The sequence below is a fragment of the Sciurus vulgaris genome (genome assembly GCF_902686455.1).
Source record: "Sciurus vulgaris genome assembly, chromosome: 3".
NCBI lineage: Eukaryota > Metazoa > Chordata > Mammalia > Rodentia > Sciuridae > Sciurus > Sciurus vulgaris.
The window spans coordinates 114,524,232-114,551,726 of record NC_136463.1 but is presented as its reverse complement, the minus strand read 5'-3'; the positions used below and the strand labels follow the sequence as shown (position 1 = coordinate 114,551,726).

The following is a 27,495-nucleotide window of genomic DNA, read 5'->3' as shown; positions in this document are numbered from 1 at the left end:
TATAAACCACTTATATTCCTGTATACACAAGCACACATATGCGCACATACTTACAAACGCATACATAGGTACACATACGTACAGAGAGGGGAGTGGCTCTGTAGGTCAATGCAGACCAACTAATTAGAAAGCTATTACAACTGGCCTGGTGGAAACTTGCATAGAGGAAGGGCAGTAAGAAAGGGGAAATCGGAAGTGATCACGGAAGAGTTACAGCCATTGTGATCTTAATGTTGGGGTAGAAGGAGCCTTCCTAGTCAATTTTCCTGATGTCCTTAAGGACAATATGGAAAAATATGGGCCAGACGATGCTATCATGGGAGCAAAATTTCTCTGAAGCTTTGCACACAGTCATGGATATTAGGGTCTTGAACTCCACAAAATAATTTTCTCTCACTTTCTGAACTGAAAAAAAGACCCAAAGCTGTTTTAAAATTTAAAAAATTCAAGGTATACCAGAATAAATTATATCTTCCCAATCATTTTGAATTCAACAAAAATCTCAAAATAGCAAAAATTTAAAAGTTTGCCAAAACACACAAAAAAAGTTTCACTAGCCTTCTTTGGAACTTTAAATAGAGAAGGTATTTGAAGACTGATATCTAAAGAGTTTTAAGGTGGAAAATGCCTATAATGTATTAATTTTGGTTTCCAATTGATTTCATTTGTGAAGATATTAATTGATATTAACCACCCATATTCCCTTCCTGGAAAAAAGAATTCAAAGACAAATTCCAGTTAAGAGATGAATACAGAAATCAAAAAACACATGAATAGGTAGTTCAGTATAAAAGAATTAGAAGCAATAACATAACACTAAAACAAAGCCCCAAGTCTAAGTAATTATAATATATATAATTATAAATACAGTGAAACTATTCTGTGTCTTGAAAGAGAAATATAAGAAAATTTAACAACAGCAGGTTTTTAACTGTTTATAAATAAATACTGGAATATAGAAAGTAAAATAGTTGTAAAAAAAATGAAAGCATAATAAATTTCTCATTTTACCTAGAAATCATATTTCAGAAACACTGATTACATAAATTTTTAAAGCTTGAAGATCAATGGAATGTATAATAGGTAGTGGTGGAGCCCATATAGATAAGAAGAAAATAACCAAGAATAAAGAAATAAAATAACCAAGGAACAAATCCAACATAAAACAAGTTGGCAAAATCTGTCTATTATCAGTTTATTGAGTCAGAGTTTTCAAATTTGTTCAATAATAATATCCAACTCTACATTTGCTATAAGAGACAAAAAAAAAAAAAAAAAACCTATGCAACCCAGAGTATGATGTTCTTTTCCTGGGAGGAAGGGGATACAAAGTACTACAACGTTAAGACAGTTCAATCAAAACCCATCTCTTTAAAAATTGAAACAACTGGCAATGAATCATATTGCACTGTATATAAGCCATTGTGAGTAACTGGTAATCCACTGAGATGTGACGTCATTGTTCAGTTTGCCTGCATCCCTAACTCATTACTTCATGACCCCCTTATGATATGTGCTTGTTCCATATTAACTCAAATAGCAAATGAGTTAATAATTACAAGTGTCACATGATCATCTGGATAGCTGCTAAAAATGCATTATTCTCTTCTGACTTAACGTATATACTTAATATATTTAATGAATGCAATTAATATATAAATTCTTACTAAATTAAAAATAGAAGAGTAGCTCAAATCAATAACCACATCTCAGTTAATGACAAAGTATTATTAAATGCATCTCTGCACCAATGACAGATTCTCGTTCCCATTATAGTTGGCATCAGGCCCACAATGACTTGACCCAGTTAGGGATCAGGCCCTCAGTGTTATTTCTAAAGGTACAACTATTGGTCTTACAAGATTCTTGAACCCTTTTATAAAGGATGAGAGTATCTCTAAATATTTCAGTTAATCCCCATGTCTTGAATAATTTAAATTTCACTAATGAGAGCCCATTTCTGACATCATGCTAATTAGCAATCTTCTAATTTCACTGACATAAACCCTTTTCTGACTTTCAGCAGAGGCTAATTACCATAGCCTCTGGTGTAGCTTTGGATCACACACATCCCCATGGTGGCCGCCTTTGGGGCATGGCCTTTTTAACACTGCTGATCCTCCCTGAAGTGAGAATTTTGAGCAAAGCAGCCTAATGGCACCAAGATCTCAAGCTTGACCAACACAATATCACACTGTCTAGATAAAGTGTTTTTAGTAAAATACTGATATACAAACAAACTCTAGATTCTAGACTTAGTAACTCGAACTGGAACAGGGAATCATGGGTAAGTTCTAAGCAGTAAAGGTGTAGATATTTGTGGGAGTCAATTAATGGAAAACATTGGAATAGCACATATAATAGAAATGACTGCTAAGAGCCTCTATATACCAGCTGGATTACACTAGGAAACAGAGCTAATATGAAAGATAATTAAAGAACTTTTCTTTATTGTTTTATCACACTTAAGCACTTGCCATTTAAGAATTAGTAAAATTTGGAAACTATTAAAAGGGTAATGAAGAAAGTAAGAATCACCTCAAATCCTAGTTCCCAGTTATGAACATAGTTAACATTTAGTGTAAATGCTTTCAATTTTCTTCCATTCCTATACATGTAGCTTTTACAAAATTTATTGTCCACAGAATTACTATGTTTAATTTTTTTTTCTAATCAAAAACAATACTTATGGAATTGGAAAACATAAAAGCTCAGAGGAAAGAAAACAAATCTCTTTAGGAATTATATTTTATTTGCATTCTTATCCTAGCAGCCAACATAATGCCATATTAAACAGACCGTGTTTCTGCTTAATAAGTGTTCCATTAATAAAGAGATTGTTTCCCTGTGCTGCACTTATAAAGAAAACATTCTAGAACCAAAAATGTAGCCATGGCTTAAAGGAAAGGAAGGAAGCAGACCCATTCATATTAGAAAATGATTCTAAAGCTTACTCCTTGAATGTACTAACTTTTATTGCAGGAATTGACCTTTCTCAGCAAGAAGTCCATTGCCCACCCAAATTGTGTACTGCATGCCAAAGAGTTAAGTCAAATTACTGCTCTACTTCTCACAATCTAAGTTCCACATCTCTATTTGTATTTCAATGAAAAGGATTCATGGCACACCAAGTCATTAAGGCTCTAAGATCTCTGCAGCTCTTAATGGCAGTCCAACAGGGAAAGCCATTGTAGAGCAAAAATAGTCATAGGATTAGAGAATAAAGGCTTATTTGCAATGCCATTGCTGCTGTGTACACTGCCTCCTGTGAAGTGGCATGAATGGATTTAGATATAAATCTAAGGCTTTGCAGACTAAGAGCCCTCATCAAATAGTATTTATTGGGGGTTATGGCTGAGATACTGTTTTTCTTAGCAACCAGATGCAGTAGGAAATTTGATTGAAGAATAGGAATTTTAGCACACTCACACATATTAACCTTTTATATAACGTCTTCTTTACCTAAAAGCCTTGAAACTGTATACTTAGTTTGGATACTTGGCCTGGAGCACAAGAAATTTAAAGAGAAAATTTTATTTTGACTTGATCCCTAGTATGGTCAGATACATAACTTCTATTTTTCCCCTCCAGTTTTCTGAAGTCTACATTGGGGGTTTGCAATGATACATATGATTTCCAGTTTATTCTTACTTTTATCTGGCTACAACTAAAGCAGATCAAACTTGGAACAAGTTGTAATTCAGAAAATACTTTCCACTTATGACCACACATACAAACACAAGTACCTACTGTTTTCTGTATTTGTAATGCACTAGTGAATCCCTTGAAATGAAACTGAAGACTAAATTTCTGGGTTGAAATGAAGTTCAGTCTCAGAAAGTAGTGAAGATTAAATATTTTTTGGACAATTGGGCAAACACTTTTTCTTTAGGAAACTGTCCCCTGAGATTTAGTGAAGGCTCCGGAAATGAACTTGAAAGCAGAGAAGCTTCTAAGTGGGAGGAGGGGCAGCCATTGACTGAGAGGAGACTGGGTGAGGGCACCAGGAGCCTGGAAAGCTGGGGACAGACCTCTGCAGACTGCTCGGGGGAACCTCTTGAATGCAGGGCAGTTGACCTTTGATCATCTGCCAAGCTACACTGTTGATTGTATAAAGAAGGTAAAATAGTGAATGTTTATTACGGGAAAAACAAAATTCGACACTAGTTCCGCAGGCCCGAGTACGTATTGTGCAACGATTTGGGAGAAATGAAGTTGTCTGCCAAGTAAGTATGAGGAAGGAAATTGAACCTCTTTATTTTAGCCATCTGGCTTTAATTATGCTGTATGTGGTAGTTATCTAGACCTGTAGTGTAGAAATCCAAAACTCAGACAGAATGAGACATTTGGAAGCTGTTAAGAGAACTCTAATTAATTGAAGACACAAACTGCAAATTTCTTTTATAGCTACTAAATTTAAACTGACTTATTTGTCTCCCCTGGATTTATCTAAAGTCCACAAATTGGTGATTGTCCTCTATGAAAGAAAATAATATAACACTAACAACCAAAAGGGACTATCTTCATATTCCATTGCAACAAGTTGAAAAACTTGGGATTAAAATGATGAAAAACTACTGATTGATATTAAGCTATGAAAGAATATTGAGCAACGGTAAGAGATAAAGGAAAGCAATTATTAAAAAGTGAAAAAGTAATTTAAAATAGGTTGTTCTAGCCTTTGATTCACTAGAAAATTTTGTAAAAATTTGCAGACCTATTATATTTCCCAGTAGTCTTGTGGTTGTCACAGTCCATATATTCCATATATTCTACTTAAGAATAGGTACAGTTTTTAGATTTGGATCCTACCCCTTCTCTAATATGTATCTATATTCATACTATATATATATGTATTCTGTATGCATACATGTATATAATTATCCATGTGCCACTGATGCCTTGTGCCAACAGAATATTAAATTATATGGACTGTAGGACCAGGAATGTAGCTCAGTGTGCAGTACTTGGCTAACATGTTGAAGGCACCTTGTTCAATCTTAGCACCTAACACACAAAGCCCTATTAAGCCTTAAAAAGTATAATGAATGTTAGAAAGTATTTTCAAATAGGGATGGAAAATTTTTAGTTGTATTACTTCTACTTATGCAGATCTATTTCCTGGCTAGAGCTTAAGTTTATTCGAGGCAAGGGATCACTTAAATGTGCATATTCCTTGGGATACCTGTTTTCCTCTAGGCCAATCTGAATACTGCACATGGTACATTTCAGATTGTGGCTAGAAAGAAATATTAGCCATTTTTGGAAGCTACCTCCTGACGTTGTCAAAATGTTTCCTTAGTTCCTGTAGTCCACATTGACCTCTCCTTCCTCTCAACTGTTGGGGGCTGTGCCCTGTTGGCGGCGCCGGGATGGCGCCTAATCACATCGGCAGCGAGGAGGTTAATTGACATAAGCACACTCAGGTGATTTTCTCGTCCACGCACACAATGTATGTGAGTCTCGCCTAATCTTTGCGTAAGAGGTGTGGCCCTGCTCTCCGCCTCCTGGAGGTGATATAAGCGTAGGCGGAGCGAGACAGAGACAGCAGCCATAAGCAGAAGAAAAGCAGGAGAAGAAGGACACATGCGGGACAGCAGCCAGAGGGAAAAACATGCTACAGCAGCCCTTAGCAGAAAAGTAGTAGAAGAAGACTCAAACACGAAAGCAGCTAGGAAACGCTGGACGGCAGCTAGCAGGCAGCGGCGGAAGGCAGATCGCAGAACGGAGAACTGAGACGCATCACTAGGGCACCTTAGGTAGACGTACCCTTAGTTCACAGGATGTAGGACTTTAAGGCGTGGCAGGTCTCTCTTCTTCTAAGCTCTAAGAAAAGCCTGTCCTTCTTTCAAAATCTCTCTTAAGCAAAGTCTCTCTCTCTCCTCTCAAAGCAAGTAAACCTCATTTCCTCTATCCTCTATAAACAAGCAAGAAAGCAGTGCACTAAAGAGAAAGATAGAAGTGCCTCAGTTTCCACTCCACCACCCATAAGACCCGTGCAAGTTGTTGCTGCAGGCGGTGACAAATATCCATGGATTTTGGAACCGCAAAGAGCCAGCGACATCAACTTTGGTAGTGCATAAATTTATACAGCTTATTTGCTAACTCTTATAAATGGTTTGATCATATTTTCTTATATAAACCTTGTCTCCCTAACTACTTTACTATTATGGCTTGTACTTCTCTGTATCATCCTTGTGCACAGCTCAAGGCTTTGTACATCAAAGCATACTACTTGTGAATATTAAATATCATCACTTAAGTCATTATTTAATTGTATTTCTCTAGCGTATTTTTTGGCACTTCAAAAATACTCAAATTTGTTTACTTTCAGCTTAATGGGCAGTAGAAATTAAAATATTTTTTGAGTCTTATTTAGTATAAATTTAGCAAAATGATTTTGTTCTTTATAAAATGCTTATTTAAAATACCATTGTTGTATTTGATTCTATCTGAAAATATTATCTAATATGAAAACCCTGAAGTACAGTTTTGAAACAATCACAGGTTTTTTTGTCTTTAAAGCAGAATGATTTTTGCCTTTCATGCAAAAAAAATCTCAAAATTTAGTTTTTTAAAAGTGTGCTTTTCCTATAGCTACACCATATTAAGTGTTCAGTTTCACTTCAAAAGTCTTCTTTTTTTCTTTATTTTATTATTTTTTTTTTTTTTGCCAGCACTATGGATTAAATCCAGGGCCTTGCACAAGCTAGACAAGTACTCTGCTACTAAACTACACCCCCAGTTCTTTTTTTTTTTTTTTAATTTTAATTTTGTGACAAGATCTTTATACATTGCCCAGGCTGGACTCAAACTTGCAATCCTCCCGTTTCCTAAGTAGCTAGAATTATAGATGTGTGCACCACAACACTCAGCTCAAAAGACATCTTTATATAGCTTGAAGTTGTGTTTTTCCAAACAGTGACAAGATAATCTGAATAAACTTACAGGACTGAAGCCTTTACTCATGTGAATGGCAAATATTTTCACCAAGTGTCCTCAAAAAATTTTTGATCCTTCCTCTTTATGTAGTGACCAGCGTTGGCTATGGATAGGTTTGAATAAAAGGAGCCCAGATCTACAAGGATCCTGGCAGTGGAGTGATCGTACACCAGTAAGTTAAAACTGTCTGTCGGGGTACTATGGAAGGAGTGTTTGTCTCAACAAGAAGTAAGTAGATTATTAAATAATACATCTGTACCTGAAATGCATATGGAATCTCTAAAGAACCTAAGTTACCATAGTCTTGAGCAAAAAGGAGGAGGTGTCCCACTTCTGGACTTCAAAATATGTTTTACATAGCTATGATAACCAAAACAAAATGGTAGTACCATAAAGAGATACATAGACCAATGGAAAAAATAGAATGCTCAGAAAAATAAAATCCATGCATTGAAACACAAGTGATTTCTGACAATCAAGAATAGACAATGAAGAAAAGATAGTCCCTTCGATAAGTAGTACAGATAACACTGGATACCCACATGCAGAAGAATGAAATTAGATCCTTATCTCACTCCATCTATAAAATCAACTAGAAATTAATTAAAAGACTTAAATGTAGACCCAAAACTACAAACTGCTAGAATAAAACATAAGAGGGAAAGTTTTATGATTTTGGCCTGGGCAATGACTTATTGGATATGACCCAAAAGCACAGGCAACAAGAGCAAAAATAGACAAATGGGATCACACCAGACTGAAAAGGTTCTGCACAAAAAAAAAAAGAAAAGAAAAGAAAAAGTCAACAGACAAACTACCAAATGGGAAAAATTATCTGTAAACTATCTAATAAGAGTTAATATCCAAAATATGTAAGGAACTCAAACAATAGCAAGAGAACAATAAACCAATTAAACATGGGCAAATGATCTGAGTAGACATTTCTCAAAAGAAGACATTCGGACACCCAACAGATATATGAAAGAATGCTAAACATTACTAATCATCAGGGAAATACAAACTAAAAACACAATGAGATATTACCTCACACCTGTTAGGATGGCTATTATGAAAAAGACAAAAGATAGTGGGGGGTGCATAGGGCACACCTGTAATATTAGGTATTAGGGAAGCTGAGGCAGGAAGATCGCAAGTTTTAAGCCAGCCTAAGCAACTTAGCAAGACCCTCTCTCAAAATAAAATGAAAATAGGGCTGGGGATGTTACACAGAGGTAGAACCCTCTTGGGTTCAATATCCAGTAACACACAAAGAAGAAAAAAGAGAACTACCATATGATTCAGGAATCTCACTACTGGATATATATCCCAATGAAATGAAATCAGTATTTTGAAGAAATAGTTACACTTCCATGTTTGTTGCAGCATTATTCATAATAGCCAAGATATGGAATCAGCCTAACTATCCATCAGTGGATGAATGAATAAAGGAATTGTGGTATATATACATAGTAGAATATATTTGGTCAAAAAAGGAAATCCTGCCACTTGGAATAACATGGATGAACCTGAGGTGAAAATGTTAATTGAAATAAGCCAGCCACAGAAAAACAAAAGCCATATCATCTCACTCATGTGGAATCTAAAAAAGCTGATCTCATAAAATTAGAAAGTAGAATATGGTTACTAGGGTTAGGGTAGATGGGAATTGAGGAGATGTTTGTCAAAGGATACAAAATTTCAGACATTGATAAGAGGATTACATTAGGAGATCTATTATTGTACAACAGGGCGATTATAGTTAATAACAATAATGCTGAGAATGGATGTTCAGTGCTCTCACCACCAAAATGATAACTATGTGAGGTAAAGTATATGTAAATTAGATTTAGTCATTCTACAATGCATATGCTTCAAAACATCATGTTGTATATGATAAAGAAATACAATTTTACTTGTCAATTAAAAAAAATAGAAAAATATATCCACATACTAAACTACCATTAAAATTGTGCAGATGCATCTTTACTGAAATAGAAACAGACTCAGTATATGAAATAAATGAAGTGGGGGGGAACAAGATGCTAATTTACTTTTATTTTAAAAAATGTATAGTTTATATATGGTCCATAAAAGATGAAAAATATAGGTACATAGATGTGGTGATCATCTTTCGTTAGTACAAGTGATTTTTCCCCCCAAAGCTTTTCTTTGTTCTGCTCTTAATAATTTTTCCTCCATACTGGGGTTTTAACCCAGGGGTCCTTACCACTAAGCTACAGCCCCAGACCTTTTTTTTTTTTTTATTTCAAGACAGGGTCTTGCTAAGTTCCTGAGGGCCTTCCTAAGTTGCTGAGGCTGGCCTTGAACTTGGAATTGTCCTACCTCAGCCTCCCAAGTCACTGGGATTACAGGTGTGCACCACCACACCTAGGTTTAGTTTTTTTTTTGTTTGTTTGTTTTTTTTTAATAATGAGAAACTTTTGTTTTTATTATCTAGAAATAGGAGTTATGTAAAAAGAAATTATCTTTATTGGGAGAAATGATTCACTGACGGGAGCCTAAAAAAAAATTCTCCAATATTATTTTAAATGTTTGCATTATCCTGAGAGAGGTTTTAAATAACACTAATAGCAAAATTTTCAGATATCCAATATTTGCTGCACCTTACCTTTCTGTTAATTTCCTTTATATTCTTTCCAATGTTAGACTCCTAACGTTTTTTTCTGACTTGGATTTTCAGATTGGAGCATATTCGAGATTAGTTGATCAAATAACCAGCATTTTAACATACGCAAAACATGAAAGAGAAGACAGAGGAGGAGGGCGGGGAGGAAGTAGTTGTTGTCATAGTCTTTGCACTCCGATTCTCTGACTCTAGCAGTAAACTTCCTACATCATTAACCTCCACTTCTGAAACTGTGGCTTCCTTTGTTTGAAAACTTTTGACATTATGACATTTTCTAACTCTTCTCATGATTTAGCATCCTGATTTTTAAACTGTTTTCTTTCAGTGGCATATGAACATGCTCTAGTTATTAAAGCTGCTCCAATTACATCTGAATTGCAAATATTTATGTATCATTCTTAAATTCTCAAAGGCTCTCTTGTCTTTTCAGGTATCTACTATTATCATGGAAAATGAGTTTCAGCAGGATTATGACGTCAGAGACTGCGCTGCTGTCAAGGTCAGTGCAGTGCTGGAAAATCCGCATTAAAAGTAAATAAATAAATCCAGGGGCTGAGGAGGTAACTCAGTGGTAGAGCACATGTTTGGCACATTTGAGGTCCTGGTCCTGATCTCCAGGAAAGAGAGAATGGGGAAGTGGGGGGCGGGGTTAGTTTTCAATGCTGTATGGCAACGACATTGGGATATTAGATTAATGCCAGGATAAGGTGTTTGTACATTTTTTGGATAGGCAACAGGGTACATTAAAAAGTCTCTGAGGATGGAGGGTGACATGAACCAAGAATATGAGGAAGATTTATGAATATGAGACAAGATAAATCCTACAGCAGATAGGAGTGGAAGACATAAAAGGCCCATTAGGCATTTACCTTTACAGAATCCATTCCTTTATCCATTTGATAAGTGACACGTCCAGGGGTTCTGCAAAAAGGAATAAAACAGTGACAGGGTACAAAACATGGTCATTGTCTTCATGGAACTTCCAGTCTAGTAGGAGATAAAGACAAACAAGCAGCGGTGATACCATTAGGTTGGGGCTACGACAGGCAGAATATAGGTCACACACAGGAACAAGGTTGTCATGAAAGAATAATAACGGTAATGGTGGCAATGGTGGCAGTGGTGGCAGCAGCAAACACTGACTCCTTTATAAGTCAAGCACTGTGTAAGGCATGTTGCATATATTATTTCATTAATACACAACTGTGTGAGATTGGTATTGTTACCATAGTCATTATGTAGAGAAAGAAATTTGAGCTTTGAGTAACTTATTCAAGGTTACATGGTAACAGGACTAAAATTTTAAAAGAACATGTCCAAGTCCAGGACACTTAACCACTGTGTAATATGATTGGAAGGGGTACTAGTCTGTGGAGGATACGCTGTATTTTAATTTAGATAGTTTAAATCCAACCTTGACATAAGATGTGTCCTACAGTAATGTGAAATCAAAGAAACTTTGAAGGAATTAAAGGGGAAAAATGAATATTATAAAAAGGAAACAGTCAAGAAGTAGATTCCAGGGAACTGCCAATAATAAAGTAAAAGAAGATGAGGAAGAAGGAGACATCTAGATAGTATCTTTACTTTGTAGCCCAAGAAAGAGGATTAGACATAATACAGGAAGGTTAGGGCCAATAAAATTGATAAAGTCACTGGAAAACACTGTTTTCAAAGTAACTCTTCTTGTAATACATTCTTTTTAAAAAATATTTTTTAAAGATGTTGATAGACCTTTATTTTATTCATTTATGTATATGTGGTCCTGAGAATCGAACCCAGCACCTCACACATGCTAGGCAAGCACTCTACCATTAAGCCACAACCCCAGCCCTGTAATACACTCTTAAAGTATCATGCCATTGTAACAGAATTCCCAAAGTAACATAGAAAAGGTAAAAACTTCAGAGAAATTGCTGATTATAATTCCCAGTGAGCCACCCTGGACCATGTGGCAATGGGCAACATCCTAGAAATGTCAGAGCAACACTAAAGGAGTGTGACCCCTGAACCTGGACTTCTATGTCACCTTCTGATCTGCTCCAGTCACAATCTGGTACTTGAATACTGCTGAAATAATATTCTTTTATAACTTGATCTTTCCCAAATTTTAAAAGCACAGGATTCTATAATTCCTTATCAATAAAAGCAAGAAGAAAAAAGATAGGAATTAGCATTTTGGACATGAACATGTCCTTCTAGTTAATTTCAGTCCCCTTGGAAGTTCTTTCTCAGGCAGTTACTATTTAAACATTCCATTCATTCATGTATCATTTATTCTTTAGACAACTTAAGTACCAAGGCTGAAATAGGGACCAAGACCACAGTCCTTACAGTTTACTGTTTCATAAGGGCAGCAGCATCCTCCAAATATTCTACAGTCCTTCAACGGATGAATGGATAAAGAAAATGTGGTATATGTTTATACATATTACTCAGCTTTAAAGAAGAATGATATTATGGAATTTGCTGGTAAATGGATAGAGTTGGAGAATATCATATTAAGCAAAATAAGCCAAACCCAAAAAACAAAAGACTGAATGTTTTCTCTGATATGCGAATGCTAATTCACAATAAGGGGTAGGGGGCTGCCAGGGAAGAATAGATTTACTTTAGATTAGGTAGAGGGGCGTGAAGGGAGGGGAAGGGGTAGTGGGGTAGGAAGGATAGTAGAGTGAAACAGACATTATTACACATGTACATATATGACTGCATGACCTATGTGATCCTACAATATATACATTCAGAAAAATGAGAAATTATACTCCATTTATGTATGATTTATCAAAATGCACAAATGTACTCTACTGTCATGTATAACTAATTAGAACAAATTTTAAAACTAAAAATTTTTTTAAAAGATGGATTGATGAGCAAAAGAACAAAAAATTCTGCAATCCTTTTCCTCCTTTAGGTCATTCACAGGCCATGGCGAAGAAGCTGGCATTTCTATGATGACAGAGAATTCATTTATTTGAGGCCTTTTGCTTGTGATACAAAACTTGAATGGGTGTGCCAGATTCCAAAAGGTAAGTGGTAGCTATTTGTTTTCACAATCTTCTCATATTGACATTGTAAATGCTGAGTTAGAAGTATATAAGACAGCCGTTTAGTCCACAGTTGTAATCTTTACAGTTCATGAGGTGCAATTAATATATTAAGCCATCTCACCACTTCCTTACTTCCACTCCTAGAAGTCATCTAGCTTATAGAAATTTGGTAATATCTTACTCTTTGATCATAGAAGATTTTGTATAGAAGACAAAATTTAAGGCTCATCTAGAGAGATTAGATTTTGGAATGAAAGATTATTTTAACAATAGGAGAGATGTAGTAGAGAGAATCATTTCAATTTTCATTTTGATGCAAAATGAAAAAGGAAATGAAGATAATTTGAGGAAGAATTAGGCAGGAACCAAAAAAATCAAAACTTGGCAGATTCTTATAAAATTTGCAAACAATTGTCCATGAACTCCAAAACTGCTAATACTCCATGTAAATTCAAATCCAAGAAACCAGTTAGATATATAGCAGAGCCTTTGATGACAAAGAGAAAGAGAGAGAGAAATAGATATTTTTTGTTTAGCATTTTACAAGAAAATATTAAGAAAAATGCTAAGAAGATTTTACCTCCCAAATTATTTTTCTAAGCACACATTTTATACATTAAAGAGTAGAAAACACAAAGGAAGTTCTAATGTGAATTTCTGAACTGAATGTAATAGTTGAAACTAAAGGTGTATCCTATTACAGATTCTCTAAGAACTCCAAGGTTTGGGTCATTGTTTTGCCCATTTTCCTAAAAAGGATCACCATATGTGACCTCAGGCACAATAACTGGCAAGTCCCTTTCACCAAGGCCAATAGTAAGAACTCTTCTGTGCCTATGAATGTGTGTCAATGTGGTCATCCTCAAGGGAAAACTGTGCCTTGTTATTCCTGATTATTTGCTTAAACTTCAAAAAGGAGCAAAGGAAAACCAGTTTGGAAGGCCTTAGGAAATATCTAATATATACAACCAATATGGACAATATCTCTGGTTTGAAGCATTCAGTTGAGCCTCCCCTTTGTGGCATTTACTAGCCTGCCACAGAGTGCCCTTGCTCCCTCCAAGGCACCTGCATTGGTAGTTGCTACCCCCACATCCTCTTTGGGTAGAGGTGCAGACCCAAGAGTGAAAACCAGGGCAACTTAGAAATGACAAATCTGTAACCTCAGGAAATACCATGAAGAGCATGCAACTGTTTATATTTAAAGGAAATTAACTGTCTTGGGCAAATCTAAATCAACCAAACAATTCTAAATAATCGCACCCCCCTCTGCCTCCATGCAGAAACAAAATAAAATGCTATATAACTGCCCATCATTTGAATCCATTACCAGTCATTTAAAGCAATTAGTAATTGCTCGATCCAAGATTTAAATGTTATATTAACTCCCCTTTGACAGAACCTAACTTTCTAAGTTATAAGGTATTGCATTCGCCTGATTGGATATTTTTCTTGGTTATCAAAGCAGCCAAAATCTATTCAACTTGCATTAATTGGCATTTTCTGGTTTTCTTAAAGAAATTTTCCTCTTCATTAACCTAAATCACCATGCCGCTTCTCTTCTTGCCTTTTTATTACCTGGTTCTAATTAGTCCCCCTTTCTAAAAGGGATATGAACTTATGAATTTTAAGTAGCCATAATCACTAGGTATTCTTTTAAAATACTCTTTTTTTAATTGAGGAAAATATAAAAAAATAAAACTCATAAAAATGTTTTTAGGGAAATTACCACTACTGAAATACAGCAGTCATCCTTCTTGCTACCTTATATACACATATATATTTGTAGTCTTGTGTAAAAAAAAAAAAAAGAAAAAAAGCCTTGCATTCTACTTTTCTCACTAATTTAAAGATATTTAAAGATTAGGCATCAGTTCTTCAACACACATGTTCAGAAGACTTTGACAAGATTATAGACAAGAAACTATGTTCATTTTTAAATCGATTTGCAGTTCTATTGATGAAAAGTACCCAATCTGAAGAGAACTAACTTAGAAAAACCAAGGATGCTGGATATATAAGCAGTCCTCTCTCAGGAGGGTCTTCTGATGCCTTAGGCCCCGATAACACAACAAAACTAAGAACAGCTGTTTTACCCTGTAATTACTAAGATAAAGTGAAGTATGTCTTTGAGTTGAAACTACTGTGACCTGTGGCCAGGATGCCTAGCGGGAGGGAAGCAACTAGAATCCTGCAAAGACTGCTCTGTGCGTAGGGCTGTGCAGGTATCGCTTGGGGGTCATCAGGGGTCTTCATGCTCTTTATGAATAGACTTGTTTTTGCAGAGGAGATAATCAAAGCTCAGGGAGTTAAGCAGCTCAGCAATATTGGGGGCCTATACCCAGCTTTGAAGCCCATTATTCTGTGTAGCATATCATATTTCCCATTTCCATTCAGGAATCTGCAGTGACTTTTATTATTTTCCAACCAGTTTTATTTCACTTTCTCTAAAGGTTCAATACTGGATCATTGTATTCTTTGTCCAACAGCATCATGGGAGTCGGTAAACTCTTAACGCTCTGAGTGTACAGTACACTTACTTAAATTCCATTAGATAAAGAAATAATTCCTGAATAGCCTCATCCTACAGGGTGAATACCTTGCTGCAAATCCCTTAGTGCTTCTGTGTAAATTATACAAGCTCATCAATTATCTATTTTTACTTTCTAATTATTAGCTATATTTTATCCATCTAGCCTTCCTTTTGGCTTCCATGATACAAAGCAAAAGATTGCTAATAATGCATACATATGAAATGTGTATATGATACATTTTATATATATATGCATTTATATATTTTTTTATACATATGCATTTATATTTTTTTGAAAATATATTTTCCCTCAATGCTGGGGATCCAACCCATGACCTGTTCTATGCAAGTGCTCTACCACTGAGCTACATCCCAGCCCTCGACTGCTTGGAATACTTTATTAATTTTTAGCAAATCTGCCTTTTGCCACTAAAGCAACTTTAGTACAAGCCCTACAAAATTTAACTCAAGTGACATAACTTGAAGTAAAATGATTTGCTCAAAAATGAATAAACCTCCATAACAGTGTAATACTGTGAGCCCTTTGAAGTCACATTAAAGGCCCTACTTATAGTATGCTATGACCTGCAATCAGATACTAAACTCAAGCCACTTGCTTTCTTCTTTATACAGGTAGCACTCCAAAAACACCAGACTGGTATAATCCAGGTGAGTTAAGAAAACTGAAATTCAGCAAAAGCTGCTTGTATCTTTTTGACAATGTATATAGTTAATTATTTAAGTGCCAATTTCTTCTCTATCATGTCTTCAAGAGAAATAAATTGTCTCCAGGCAAGGAAAGTGGGTGGGTAGTGTGGAATGAGTCAATGAGGCGGCTGGATTTTTCTTCTCTGTGAATAGAGAAAAGTGGCAGAGTCACTAGCTCAGGAATCCTTAGTTCCTTGTAGTCAGCTCTTCCACAGTCAGAGAGAGCCAGTAATCTCGATGAGTTATTATGTTAATCAGCTTTCCCTTACTATAACAAAATGAATAACTTGAAAAGAGGAAAGGTTTAGGCTCACAGTTTTGGGGCCTGTGGCAAGACAGCACATCATAGTAGGAAGCATAGCAGGTGGAGCAGGCTGTTTATCCCTGGTGGCTGAAAAGTGAGAGACAGAAAAGGGAGACCCCAGGGTCCAAACATCTCTTCCAAGGGCATACCTCCATATGACCAGAAGACTTCCAACTAGGCACCGCCTCTGAAGATGTTCCACCAGCTCCCAATAGCATCATGGGCTAGGAATCAAGCCTGTAATACATGGGCCCATGGGAGACATATCCAAACCAAGACAGTTACTATTTGTAAATAGTTTTAAACATTACCCATGCTTAGAGGGGACAGCTTAGCTGGCATGGTTCTAACTCTAATCTTCTTCTTATTTAGAGCGTGCTGGAATTCATGGGCCTCCAGTTGTAATTGAAGGAAGTGAATATTGGTTTGTTGCTGATCCTCACTTGAACTATGAAGAAGCTGTCCTGTACTGTGCTAGCAATCACAGCTTTCTTGCTACTGTAACATCTTTTACAGGACTAAAAGCCATCAAAACCAAAATAGCAAATGTAATTTGAAAGAATGCATTTTAAATATATTTCTTATTAAATTTGCCTCACATATTCATTGTTCAATGTCTGAAAAGTTAAATGAGATTGTTTAATGTCTTAAAATATGCAAGATTTATAATAAATATCAGTTATAAGATGAGCATGAGTAAATAATATAAATTATCCTAATTCATTACTTTACTAAGAGTTAACTTACAGTTAAATTTCTGTTTCTACTAATTAATAAATTTATAAAATAGCTTTTGGGGAGAGAAATAATTTGTATATTTTAAAATTTGTCATTAATTATAAGACACTGTATGTTCAATTAATGTATTAGTCCAATTAATGTATGCCTATAATTATAGCAACCCTATTTTTAGACCCACAATAGGTCCTGTGAATATACAAAATAGGGTCTGCCAAATTACTTTTTGGTGTAATTTTGAGACCAAATAATGGAATGTCTAGAAAGTGGAGTGATTTGTGATTAAAATAAGATGAAATATTTAAAACAAAAACTCTTGAAAATTCAGCAACTCTAAGGATGGGTGTTTGTTTGTTTTGCAGATATCGAATGATGAACAGAAGTGGTGGGTGAGAACTAGTGAGCAGCCACTAGGTCGTCATTTTATGTAGTAAGTGACATTATTCTGCCTTTGTAAATTTATCACTTACTGCAGTCCCAGATTGCCCTTGACTAGATGGATTGCTTTTTATAAACAGTTTTGAATATTAATCCACAAACTGCCTAGATTAAAGAAGCAAGTCCCTTTGCATATTAGTGTCAAGAGAAAAGTGGCATAAAATAATGGCATTATCATTAAATTTAGAATTAAAATAACTTAGAGTAAAAAGCTAGAATGAAATATCTAATTACATTATGAGTTGTCAAATCTCTTATTTACTTTCAGCTCACGACATCCCTGGCACTACTTTCCTGTGAGATTTGGGGAGGAATGCTTCCACATGTCTGCCAAGAGTTGGCTTATGGGTAAAGTTAAGTCCAAACTCTTCCATGCTGACTATGTCATATGTGAACTTCAGTTTTGATTGCTAGCTTAATCTTGTTTTCATTTTGATTATGTACTTGGTATTTTCAGCTTATTCTGATTTATCGTTAATGACAATAACCCAAATTCCAAATCCAGAAAGGCACTTTTCACTGTGAATATTCTAACTTCCTATATCCTAAAGCAGTTACTTATAAATAAACTTAACACTTTCATAATTGATAAGCATTTAGACACATTTACAAAGATGAGTAGACAGTAGTTCTAAAATATAATTTATAACCCTTACTCCTCATTAAACTTCCCTTTCAACTCTTCCTGTTTCTTGCCATCATTCTTTGAATGGTGTGGTAGTTATACCAATTGTGTACTTTTTTATAGGCAATATTGGTGTGCTAGAACCTACTGATATGAATAATAATGGAAGATAAATGGTGATGGAAGAATAACAAAGGAAGGCTAGAGAATAAAGGGAATATATTCTAACTACTTGGGAAAGACTGATTTAAAGAGCCTTTCTTGCAGCTAGGGATGTAGCTCAATCAGTGGTAGAGCAGGTTCAATCCCAAGCACCAAAAACACAAAATAAAATTTAAAGGGGCCTTTGTTTACTAAGTTTATTTCTAAAATGTGCTAAATGAAAAATTCTCACCATTGCAATCCTGCTTTTATTTCTCAGACTTAAATAAACCAACAGACTGCACTACCAAATTGCCTTTCATCTGTGAAAAATACAATGTATCTTCATTAGAGAAATACAGCCCAGATTCTCCTGCTAAAGTTCAGTGTTCTGGAGATTGGATTCCTTTTCAGAATAAGGTAAAAAAAAAAAGAATTGCTTCACTGTGCAGACAGTGATTGCTTTCATCCTGGTTTATGGCTTGTGGTGGAAGGGCAACCCATCAGACATCTTCACTAAGCACCTCTGCATGCATCAGTATTCTGCCTGATCCTCCCAGTTGCCAGAAACCATGGGTGACATCAAGAGTTAACTCTCAAGTTAGTCATGCATGCAGGTATTTCAAAGTGCAGCACTTCTATTCTGATGCTACCAACACTTAAATTGCTGAAGTGGGTCTGTCAATGGTTAGTAATACATTACTAGTCAGGGCTATCTCTATGGCACATAAGAAACTGAATTTCTGGCTGCTGTTTTCTTTTCCCCCTCAAGGAGAGCAACCAGGCAACATCTGACAATCAAATAAGATCAGCATTTCCCAAACTACTCTTCAGAGACTACACATATGCTACAAAATATTAGTCATTGATTTTGCTTCCAAATGGGAGTTTTATGATTTAAAAGGTTTGGGAAATGCTGCATTCTGTATCTGCCTCTTTGAGATGCATAATCCATTTTGGTATACGTATCTGTGAGGAAATGTGTTTGGCTGCTAAAAGGAAATTGCTACAGTATGTTAAAACATTTATTCTCTCATATAAAAGAAGTTTAAAGGTAAACTAGCTGGGTGGGTATGGAGACTCTGTGAAGTCTTCAAACTCAGGCTTCTTTGTGTCTGCTCTGCCATCCTTAATATACGGCTTTCATGCTTAAGTTCAGATTTTCTGTCTAGGGTCTTTTCTAGAAGTGATTGAGTGACTTTGCCTATATTTTATTGGCCACTCCAGTCTATAAGAAAGCTGAAAAATAATTTTTGCAGGATGTTGCAAGGAACATAATTTGGGGCATAACACTCACACTAAGTGATCAGAATGTCAAAAAGAAAGAGATATTTGACACCTGAAAGCATCTTTAGTAAAGTTAGCAGTGTATTCTGACTTCTAAAAATTAGAGCAATCTGTTAAATTCCCCAATGCACTGGGACTGTTAATTTGCAGAGTTGATATAAAATCAAATTAAAATATCCTGACAAGAGAAAAAGAGACGCTTTTGTCGCCGCCCGCGGCAACAATCCCGTGGATATTTGTTACCGCCTGCAGCAACAATTGCGCGGGTATTTATCAGAGGTGGACTGGAAATAAACTACTTCTATTTCTGCCTTGCTTGCTTGCTTATTCCCTAGCTTATTGAGGAAAAAGAGGCTCACTTGATTTTAGAGGAAGAGAAGCTTTGAGAGAAAGATAGGCTTTGCTTATAGAGAAAGTTTTAGAGAAAGACAGGCTTCTACGCTTATCAGAGATCTATTTCTTCTTAGAGTTCTACTGCTTCTTCTTAGTGCTGCTTCTGCTTACTGCTGCTTCCTTCTGCTTGCTGCTTCTTTTCTCCGCTAGCTGCTTCTTCTCTCTGCTAGGTGCTTCTTCTTTCTGCTGGCTGCTTCTTCTCTCTGCTAGTTGCTTCTTTTCTCCTTCTACCTACTGCCCACTTATATTCCCTCCAGGAGGCAGAGGGTGGGGCCAAGCCAGTTGAGATCAGGTAAGGAGCCAGCTGCCCTATCACAGCAAAGGTCAAAAACGAGCAGGCCCAGGCAGAAGCACTTGGGAACACCTGTGCACGCGTTGTATGCGTTGTGTGTGTGGACTTAATTGAATACGGCCAATGATAAATCACCTGGGTGTGCTTATATTAATCAACCTCCTCACTGCCGATGTGATCAAAACAACCTCTGGCTGGCCGCCAGGTGCCATTCCGGCGCAGCCCACATGGCACAGCCCCCAACACTTTCTTTTCAAATGTGTTTCTTGATATAGGGAGGTAATGACTTTGAAATCAGATGTAACAGAGTCTAAATGCTGACTTACCATTTGATGGCTATTTCACTTTTGTGTCAAGTTGCTTAACTTTCCTGTGCTTCAGTTTTCCCAGTTGTTGTAAGAATTAAATGAGATAATACCACAAAAACTGCTTAGCACATAGGAAGCACTCAAGAAATGAAAGATTTTTTTTCTTTTTTTCCATATTTTTATGATCACATTATAGTTATATGTAATAGTGAGATTCATTGTTATGTATTGGTGGTACATGATATAACAATATAATTTGGTCAATATCAAGTACTTTATAAATCATTCACAACAATCCTATACAATGGTTTACAAGTGAGGTAACAAAGACTCAGAGGATAAGTGACTTGTTCAAAGACACAGAGTTACTGAGTGATGTGCTGGGGATGAAGTGGGAAGTTAACTATAACACAATATCTCCCCTTTGAGATTTTTTTTTTAATGAAATAGTTTGCAAACCACTCTTTAGTTCTTTATATAAGAGTATACCCCTGAATCCTTATGGTACTACTTTGCAAATTTACATATTTCACCTATGAAATGTCAGCAGCCCCCTAAAAGAGAAGCATTAACTTCCTGTGTGAGATTTCTTGTCTGCAATCTTATGCTTCATATGTGTATTTGTTTGCAGTGCTTTCTAAAGATCAAACCCAAGTCTGTTAAATTCTCTCAAGCAAGTGATATCTGTCACTCCTATGGTGGCACCCTTCCTTCAGTGTTGAGCCAGAGTGAACAAGGTACCAGAAATTTTTTGAGAAACATGTTTTATTCTAATCTGGGAATCAAGTAAGTTTTAGGAGACTGTGGGAAATTAATATATAAAAATAATCTTATTAACCAGGCATGGTGACTCACGCCTGTAATCCCAGTGGCTCGGGAGGTGGAGGCAGGAGGATCGAAAGTTTAAACCAGTCTCAGCAACTTAGTGAGGTCTTAAGCAACTTAGCAAGACCCTGCCTTAAAATAAAAAATAGTAAGGCTGGGGATGTGACTCAGTGGCCAAGCACCCTGGGGTTCCATCCCCTAAACAAAAAAAAAAAAAAAAAAAAGAATTATTAAAGTATATTTTTACAGAGCAGATAATAGATTATCTTGATAGGTAAACAAAAGATATTCACTAACATTTTTAGGACAGGTGTATCTTTAATTTCAATAAATCAAATTCTTTTTAAAAAATCTCATTCTAACAGATTTTATTACATCATTGCTTCCGGATATGAAAACTAATTTGTGGATTGGTTTGCGCTGGACCGCCTATGAAAGGATAAGCAAATGGACGGATGATAGAGAGCTGACATACAGCAACTTTCACCCATTGCTGGTTGGTCGGATGCTGAGTATACCAACAAATGTAAGCTTTTTTGAATTGATACTGTATTCAAATCTGTGAAACATCTGAGTCTGTCATCTATTATTGGATTAAGAACAAGGACATAGACAGGTGTGGGGATGCACACCTGTAATCTCAGCAATTTAGGGAGCTGAGGCAGAAGGATGGCAAACTCAAGACCACCTCAACAACTTAGCAAGACCCTCAGCAATATAGTGAAACCCTATCTCAAATTTTTAAAAAGGACTGGGGATGTAGCTTAGTGGTAAGGCACTCCTGGGTTCAACCCTGTACCATACACACACACAAAAGAACAAGGAACCTATTGTATGATTCCATTTATTTACACCTCCAGAATAGACAAATTGATAAAGATAGAAGAAACTAACTGAGTGGTCGCTAGAGGCTAAGGAGGATGGAAGAGGTGGGGGATAATGGCTATGGAGTATGGGGCTTCTTTTCAGAGTGGTAAAATTGTCTAAAATTGATGACAGGGTGGTTGTACAACTCTGTAGTACACTGAACGCTATTGAGTGTACACTTTAAATGGGTGAATTGCGTCCTGTATGAATTATAGCCCAACAAAGCTGTTATGAGGACAACAGGCACCTCATAACTCTAGCCTTCAGGTGGATGGCCTAGTTTTTCACAAAGTATCAGATGCCATAGCACTTGATTAATAAGCATGTAAAACTATCAGGCAGTGTGTTGTAAACAGAAGCAAATATTTGGGGGATGTGGATGCTCAACCTCAGCCTCCTGAGACAAAAATTATGTTTGGTGATCATTTTTTTGAAGAACTACATCTATAGAAGCCATAGACTTAATTTCTGGCTGATGATCTCTTTAATGGGAAACAAGGAAAGGAGAGAGGGCAATGTGTCGACAGTAGTCACACTGACAGGAAACTGTTGCCCGTGCCTTCTGTTCTTCCTACATGCTGGGTGCAGACCATCTGTGTTCTCACAAAGGACAAAGGTTGAGAACCTAACATGAAAGTCCAGTTTCAAAAATATATCCTAGGTAATAATCAATTGATTTTCCTAACAGTGCTACTTTGTTTAAGGTTGACGTTGGTAGCAAAGGGAATGCTGAATTTTGTCTAACAATGTACAAAGTAAATATCAAAACAAGACTTGATTATAAAAGAAAATGTGGAAGTTTCAGAAGGGTAAACACACATACATACATACACACACACACACACATACACACACACACACACACACACACACAGTCAACCCTGGTTCCACTTAAATTTAGGGCAGTGCCTTGTAAACTTCCAGCCATAACGCATGTTAAGAACTATATTTAAATCACTATCCAGTACATAGATATAGATATAGGACTGAATGAAAACACAAGTTTCAGAAGATAATAATTACCCTTAGAGACTGTACATTCTAATATTTCCCTTCTCTTCTCTTCTACTTCATTCCACTCTTCTTTCTTATCCTGTCCTATCCTGTTCTGTTTTATTATCACAAATGCCAGCCAAAATCCACTGAATTGATTTCATGACCTACTAAATGACTTACCATATTTGAGCCCTGATCTAGGGAACCACAATGTGTATTTCAGTGTCGTTTCTACATGTTGTTTTCCTGGTATAGATGAGTTCACAGTATAAATACTAATGCACTAAACTTTCCTCATATAGTATTCTATCATAAATAATTATAGATGTTATTAAGAGATCAACTTGAGAACTGGGAATACGGCTCAGTGGTAGAGCACTTACCAATGAATGTGCAAGGGCCAGGGTCTGATCTCCAGCACTCTCCCACCCCCCACAAAAAAACTACTTTATAAGCATCTTAATGTTTGCACACTATTTCTTGATATGCCACTATTTCCCTAACCAATGCTGTGTATTAGTTTGTTTCCATTTTTCACATTCATAAATAGTGCTACAATGAACACCTTTGTGCATAAGTTTTAATTCGGAATGAACAAGGAAATATCATGACAGACACAATTGAAATACAAAACATAATTAGAAGCTATTTTGAAAACCTTTAATCCAACAAAATAAAAAATCTTGAAGACATCAACCAGTTTCTAGAGACATATAAATTACCTAAACTGAATGAGGAGGACATACACAATTTAAATAGATCAATTTCAAGTAATGAAATAGAAGAAGTCATCAAAAGCCTACCAACAAAGAAAAGTCCAGGACCAGATGGATCCTCAGCTGAGTTCTACAAAACCTTTAAAGAAGAGCTCATTCCAATACTCCTCAAAGTATTCCATGAAATAGAAGAGGAGGGAACCCTCCCAAACTCATTCTATGAAGCCAATATCACCCTGATACCTAAACCAGACAGAGACACATCGAGGAAAGAAAATTTCAGACCACTATCCTTAATGAACATGGACGCAAAAATTCTCAACAAAATTTTAGCAAATCGCATACAAAAACATATTAAAAAGATAGTGCACCACGATCAAGTGGGTTTTATCCCAGGCATAAGTTTTACTTATAATCCAGATCACCTCATTCTGGTTACCTAGTCACTTTCCAGAAAGGTTTATAAGTTTATATTCCTGTTAGCAATATATTCTGATTTCCCTTCTATCCTCACAAGCATTTTAATAATTTCTAACATGTATATGCTAGACACTCTGCTACTGCATCACATACATTGTCTCATTTAATGTGCACAAGAGGTGTAAAATAGGTATGCTATCTCTATCCCATCTTAGAAATATGGAGACAGATACAGAGAGTGTCATCACTTGCCAGAGATCATGCTACCTATGCATGCAGAAGCAAAATTTAAATCCAGGTCCAAGATTCTGTGGAACCAGGGCTCTTACCCCTCTACTATATTGCCTCTAATGAGCATTAGCCTTTTAAAATTCTTAATAATTTTACAGCTTAAATAATTTCATATTTTCATTGACATTTCTCTGATTTTAAATAAAAATAAACTTCCCTAAGTTAGATAATAATTTGTGTTTCAAGTGTGAATATTTTTAGTCTTTGCAAATTTATCTATCAAAGACTTCCTGTATTTCTAATTGATTTTATGCCTTTGTAAAAACATGCTCACCCTGTGTTTCTTGTATTTATTACAAATATTTCCCTAGGTTTCTTTTTTGTCTGAATACTTCTGGAACATTTTGAATTTTGTTGGAATATGTTCAAATCTGTTTTCTTCTTTTTCCCTCCCCTGCTTTTAGTTTCGAAAGTTTATGTTAGCTAAATGTATACCTGTGTTTTCTTCTTGTTTTGTGTTATAAATTGCCTTTTTTTCCTGATAACACATTATAACATTGATATATATTATATACTGTCAGCAAATACTTAGTCCTTTTTCCTAATCTTAGCCACTTGTTCTTGCAGCATTTATTGTATATACTTCCATTTGTTGAAAGCCATATAGGATGCCTACTTTATCATATATTAAAAGTTTGTATATGAGATATTACAGTCATGTGCAACATAATGACCTTTCAGTCATGTTAGATTGCATATACAACAGTGGTCCCAAAAGATTTAATGGAGCTGGAAAATTCTTACCTAGTAATATTGTAGCCATGGTAACATTGTAGCACAATACACTATTCACATCTTTGTGGTTGCTGTTGCAAACAAACCTACTACACTTCCATTCATATGAAAGGACAGAAATGGCCAGGTGCAGTAGTACACATCTATGGTCCCATTTGCTTGGAAGTCTGAGGCAGGAGTATTGCAAATTCAAAGCCAGCCTGGGCAACTTAGTGGGACACTATCTCAAAATTAAATTTAAAAAAGGGAACTGGAGATGTGACTCAGGGGTTGAGTGCTTACCTGGCATGTATGAGGTTCTAGGTTCTATTCCCAGCACAGAAAAAAATATTTAGAAATAGAAAGATGCTGAAGGAATAAAGATAAAAAGGAAGAAGGTATTTTGTGTAATGTGTTTGTGTGTTAAGTTTAATGTTACTACAAAAAAAAAGTTTTTTTTTAAATGTAAACAAATGGGATACATGTTGTTTCTGTTTGTACATGGAGTAACAGCATACCATTTGCATGATCATACATTTACATAGGGTAATGATGTTTGATTCATTCTGTTATTTTTTCCTTCCCCCCCTCCCATCCCTCTTTTCCCTCTATACAGTCCCTCCTTCCTCCATTCTTTTTTTTTTTTTTTTTCATGGATTTTATTTAGATTTGTAAATCACAACTAGTTACAGATACTATAAGATTTTTAAAAGCTTTTGTTTGAATTCTGTCAATCTAAATTTCTGATATGTCTTAACATGTATACTTTTTTTTTTAATTGTAAATAAATGGGATACATGTTGTTTCTGTTTGTACATGGAGTAACAGCATACCATTTGCATATTCATACATTTACATAGAGTAATGATGTTTGATTCATTCCGTTATTTTTTTCCTTCCCCCCCCACCCCTCCCACCTCTCTTTTCCCTCTATACAGTCCCTCCTTCCTCCATTCTTGCCCCCCTCCCACCCCCCATTATGTGTCATCATCCGCTTATCAGTGAGATCATTCAAAAGTTTTTAAATATTAAGTATATGAGGTAAAAACTAATATTAATTTATTATTGAAGAAAAAATTTTTTTAGTGTAACTTAAGTGCACAGTGTTGATAAGGTCTGCAATAGTGTACAGTCATGTGCTGGAACTTCACCTTCATTCACTGCTCACTCACTGACTGCCCTGGAGCAAATTCTAGTTCTGTAAGCTCCATTTACGGTAGTGACCTGTACAAGTATACCAATTTTAATATTTTATAAAAGCAGTATTTTTACTGTACCTCTTCTATAGTTAGCTATGCAAATACTATCATGTCATCATTGCCTACAGTATTTAGTACAGTAACATGCTGTACACGTTTGTAGCAATACACTGTACCATATCCTAGGTGTGTACTAAACTACACCATTTGGTTTTGTGCAAATGTACTCTATAATGTTTGCTCAGTGACAAAATCACCTAATGTGAATTTTTTAGAAGGTGTCCTCCCCCTTCAGCAACACATGACTGTAGTTAGAATGGTGTTTGTTATTGAGAGAGCATCATGGAGTATACTTACACAAACTAAGACAGCTATAATATCACTAGGCGATAAAGTCTTATGGGACCACTGTCACATGTATGGTTTGTGGTTGACAAAAGTGTTGTTATATAGCACATAACTATACTATAATTTTGCCATATTTTAAAAAAGTATAATAGGATTAGTTTTCCTTTATATATGCCATTAAAACTGTCTTTAGCTGTTATGTCTATTCTTCCAGATAAACTTTAGAACCACAACAATTAAACTCCTAATGAGAATTTGACTACATTTGAGGGAAAATTAATATTTTTTTTGGTTAATCTTCCAATTCAGGAATGTGGTGTACTACTCTCTCCATTTATTCAAGTCTTTCCATAGATCACTCTATGATATTTGATAGGCATTCTGTCTCTTCCTTATTGCCATTAAAAATGGCCTTTTGTTCTTGATTTTCTACTGATGTTTGGAAAGCTCTTGTTTAGGGTTTTGTGTGTTTTTTTCTGTAGGCATCCACCTAACTAAGTGCTCTTATTCTTCTCAGGTTTGTTTTTTTTTTTTTTTTTACTAGATTTTCTTGGGTGTTTAATTAGGTAATTATGGTCTACAAATAACAATGACCCTAATTTCTATACTTACCCCTCTCATTTTCATTTCATGCCTCACTACATATGCCAGAACTTCCACAACTATGGAAATAACAGGAATAATATCTGTCACCCTTGATTTGATTTGGCTCT

At 35.8% G+C, this 27,495-nt stretch overlaps 1 protein-coding gene across 2 annotated transcripts in view; it reads left to right on the top strand.

Annotated features, from left to right (window-relative positions):
• The window catches only part of LOC306656497 (CD302 antigen), a 144,602-nt gene that overhangs the window by 33,693 nt on the left and 83,414 nt on the right, over nucleotides 1-27,495 (top strand). For both annotated transcript variants that reach the window (XM_079131751.1, XM_079131746.1), the window contains exons 14-23: nucleotides 7,033-7,114; nucleotides 10,020-10,088; nucleotides 12,504-12,618; nucleotides 15,806-15,841; nucleotides 16,557-16,732; nucleotides 17,285-17,352; nucleotides 17,629-17,708; nucleotides 18,407-18,546; nucleotides 21,038-21,143; nucleotides 21,597-21,757. In XM_079131751.1, coding sequence (XP_078987877.1) covers nucleotides 7,033-7,114; nucleotides 10,020-10,088; nucleotides 12,504-12,618; nucleotides 15,806-15,841; nucleotides 16,557-16,732; nucleotides 17,285-17,352; nucleotides 17,629-17,708; nucleotides 18,407-18,546; nucleotides 21,038-21,143; nucleotides 21,597-21,757 — 1,033 coding nt within the window. The remainder of the gene's footprint in view (nucleotides 1-7,032; nucleotides 7,115-10,019; nucleotides 10,089-12,503; nucleotides 12,619-15,805; nucleotides 15,842-16,556; nucleotides 16,733-17,284; nucleotides 17,353-17,628; nucleotides 17,709-18,406; nucleotides 18,547-21,037; nucleotides 21,144-21,596; nucleotides 21,758-27,495) is intronic.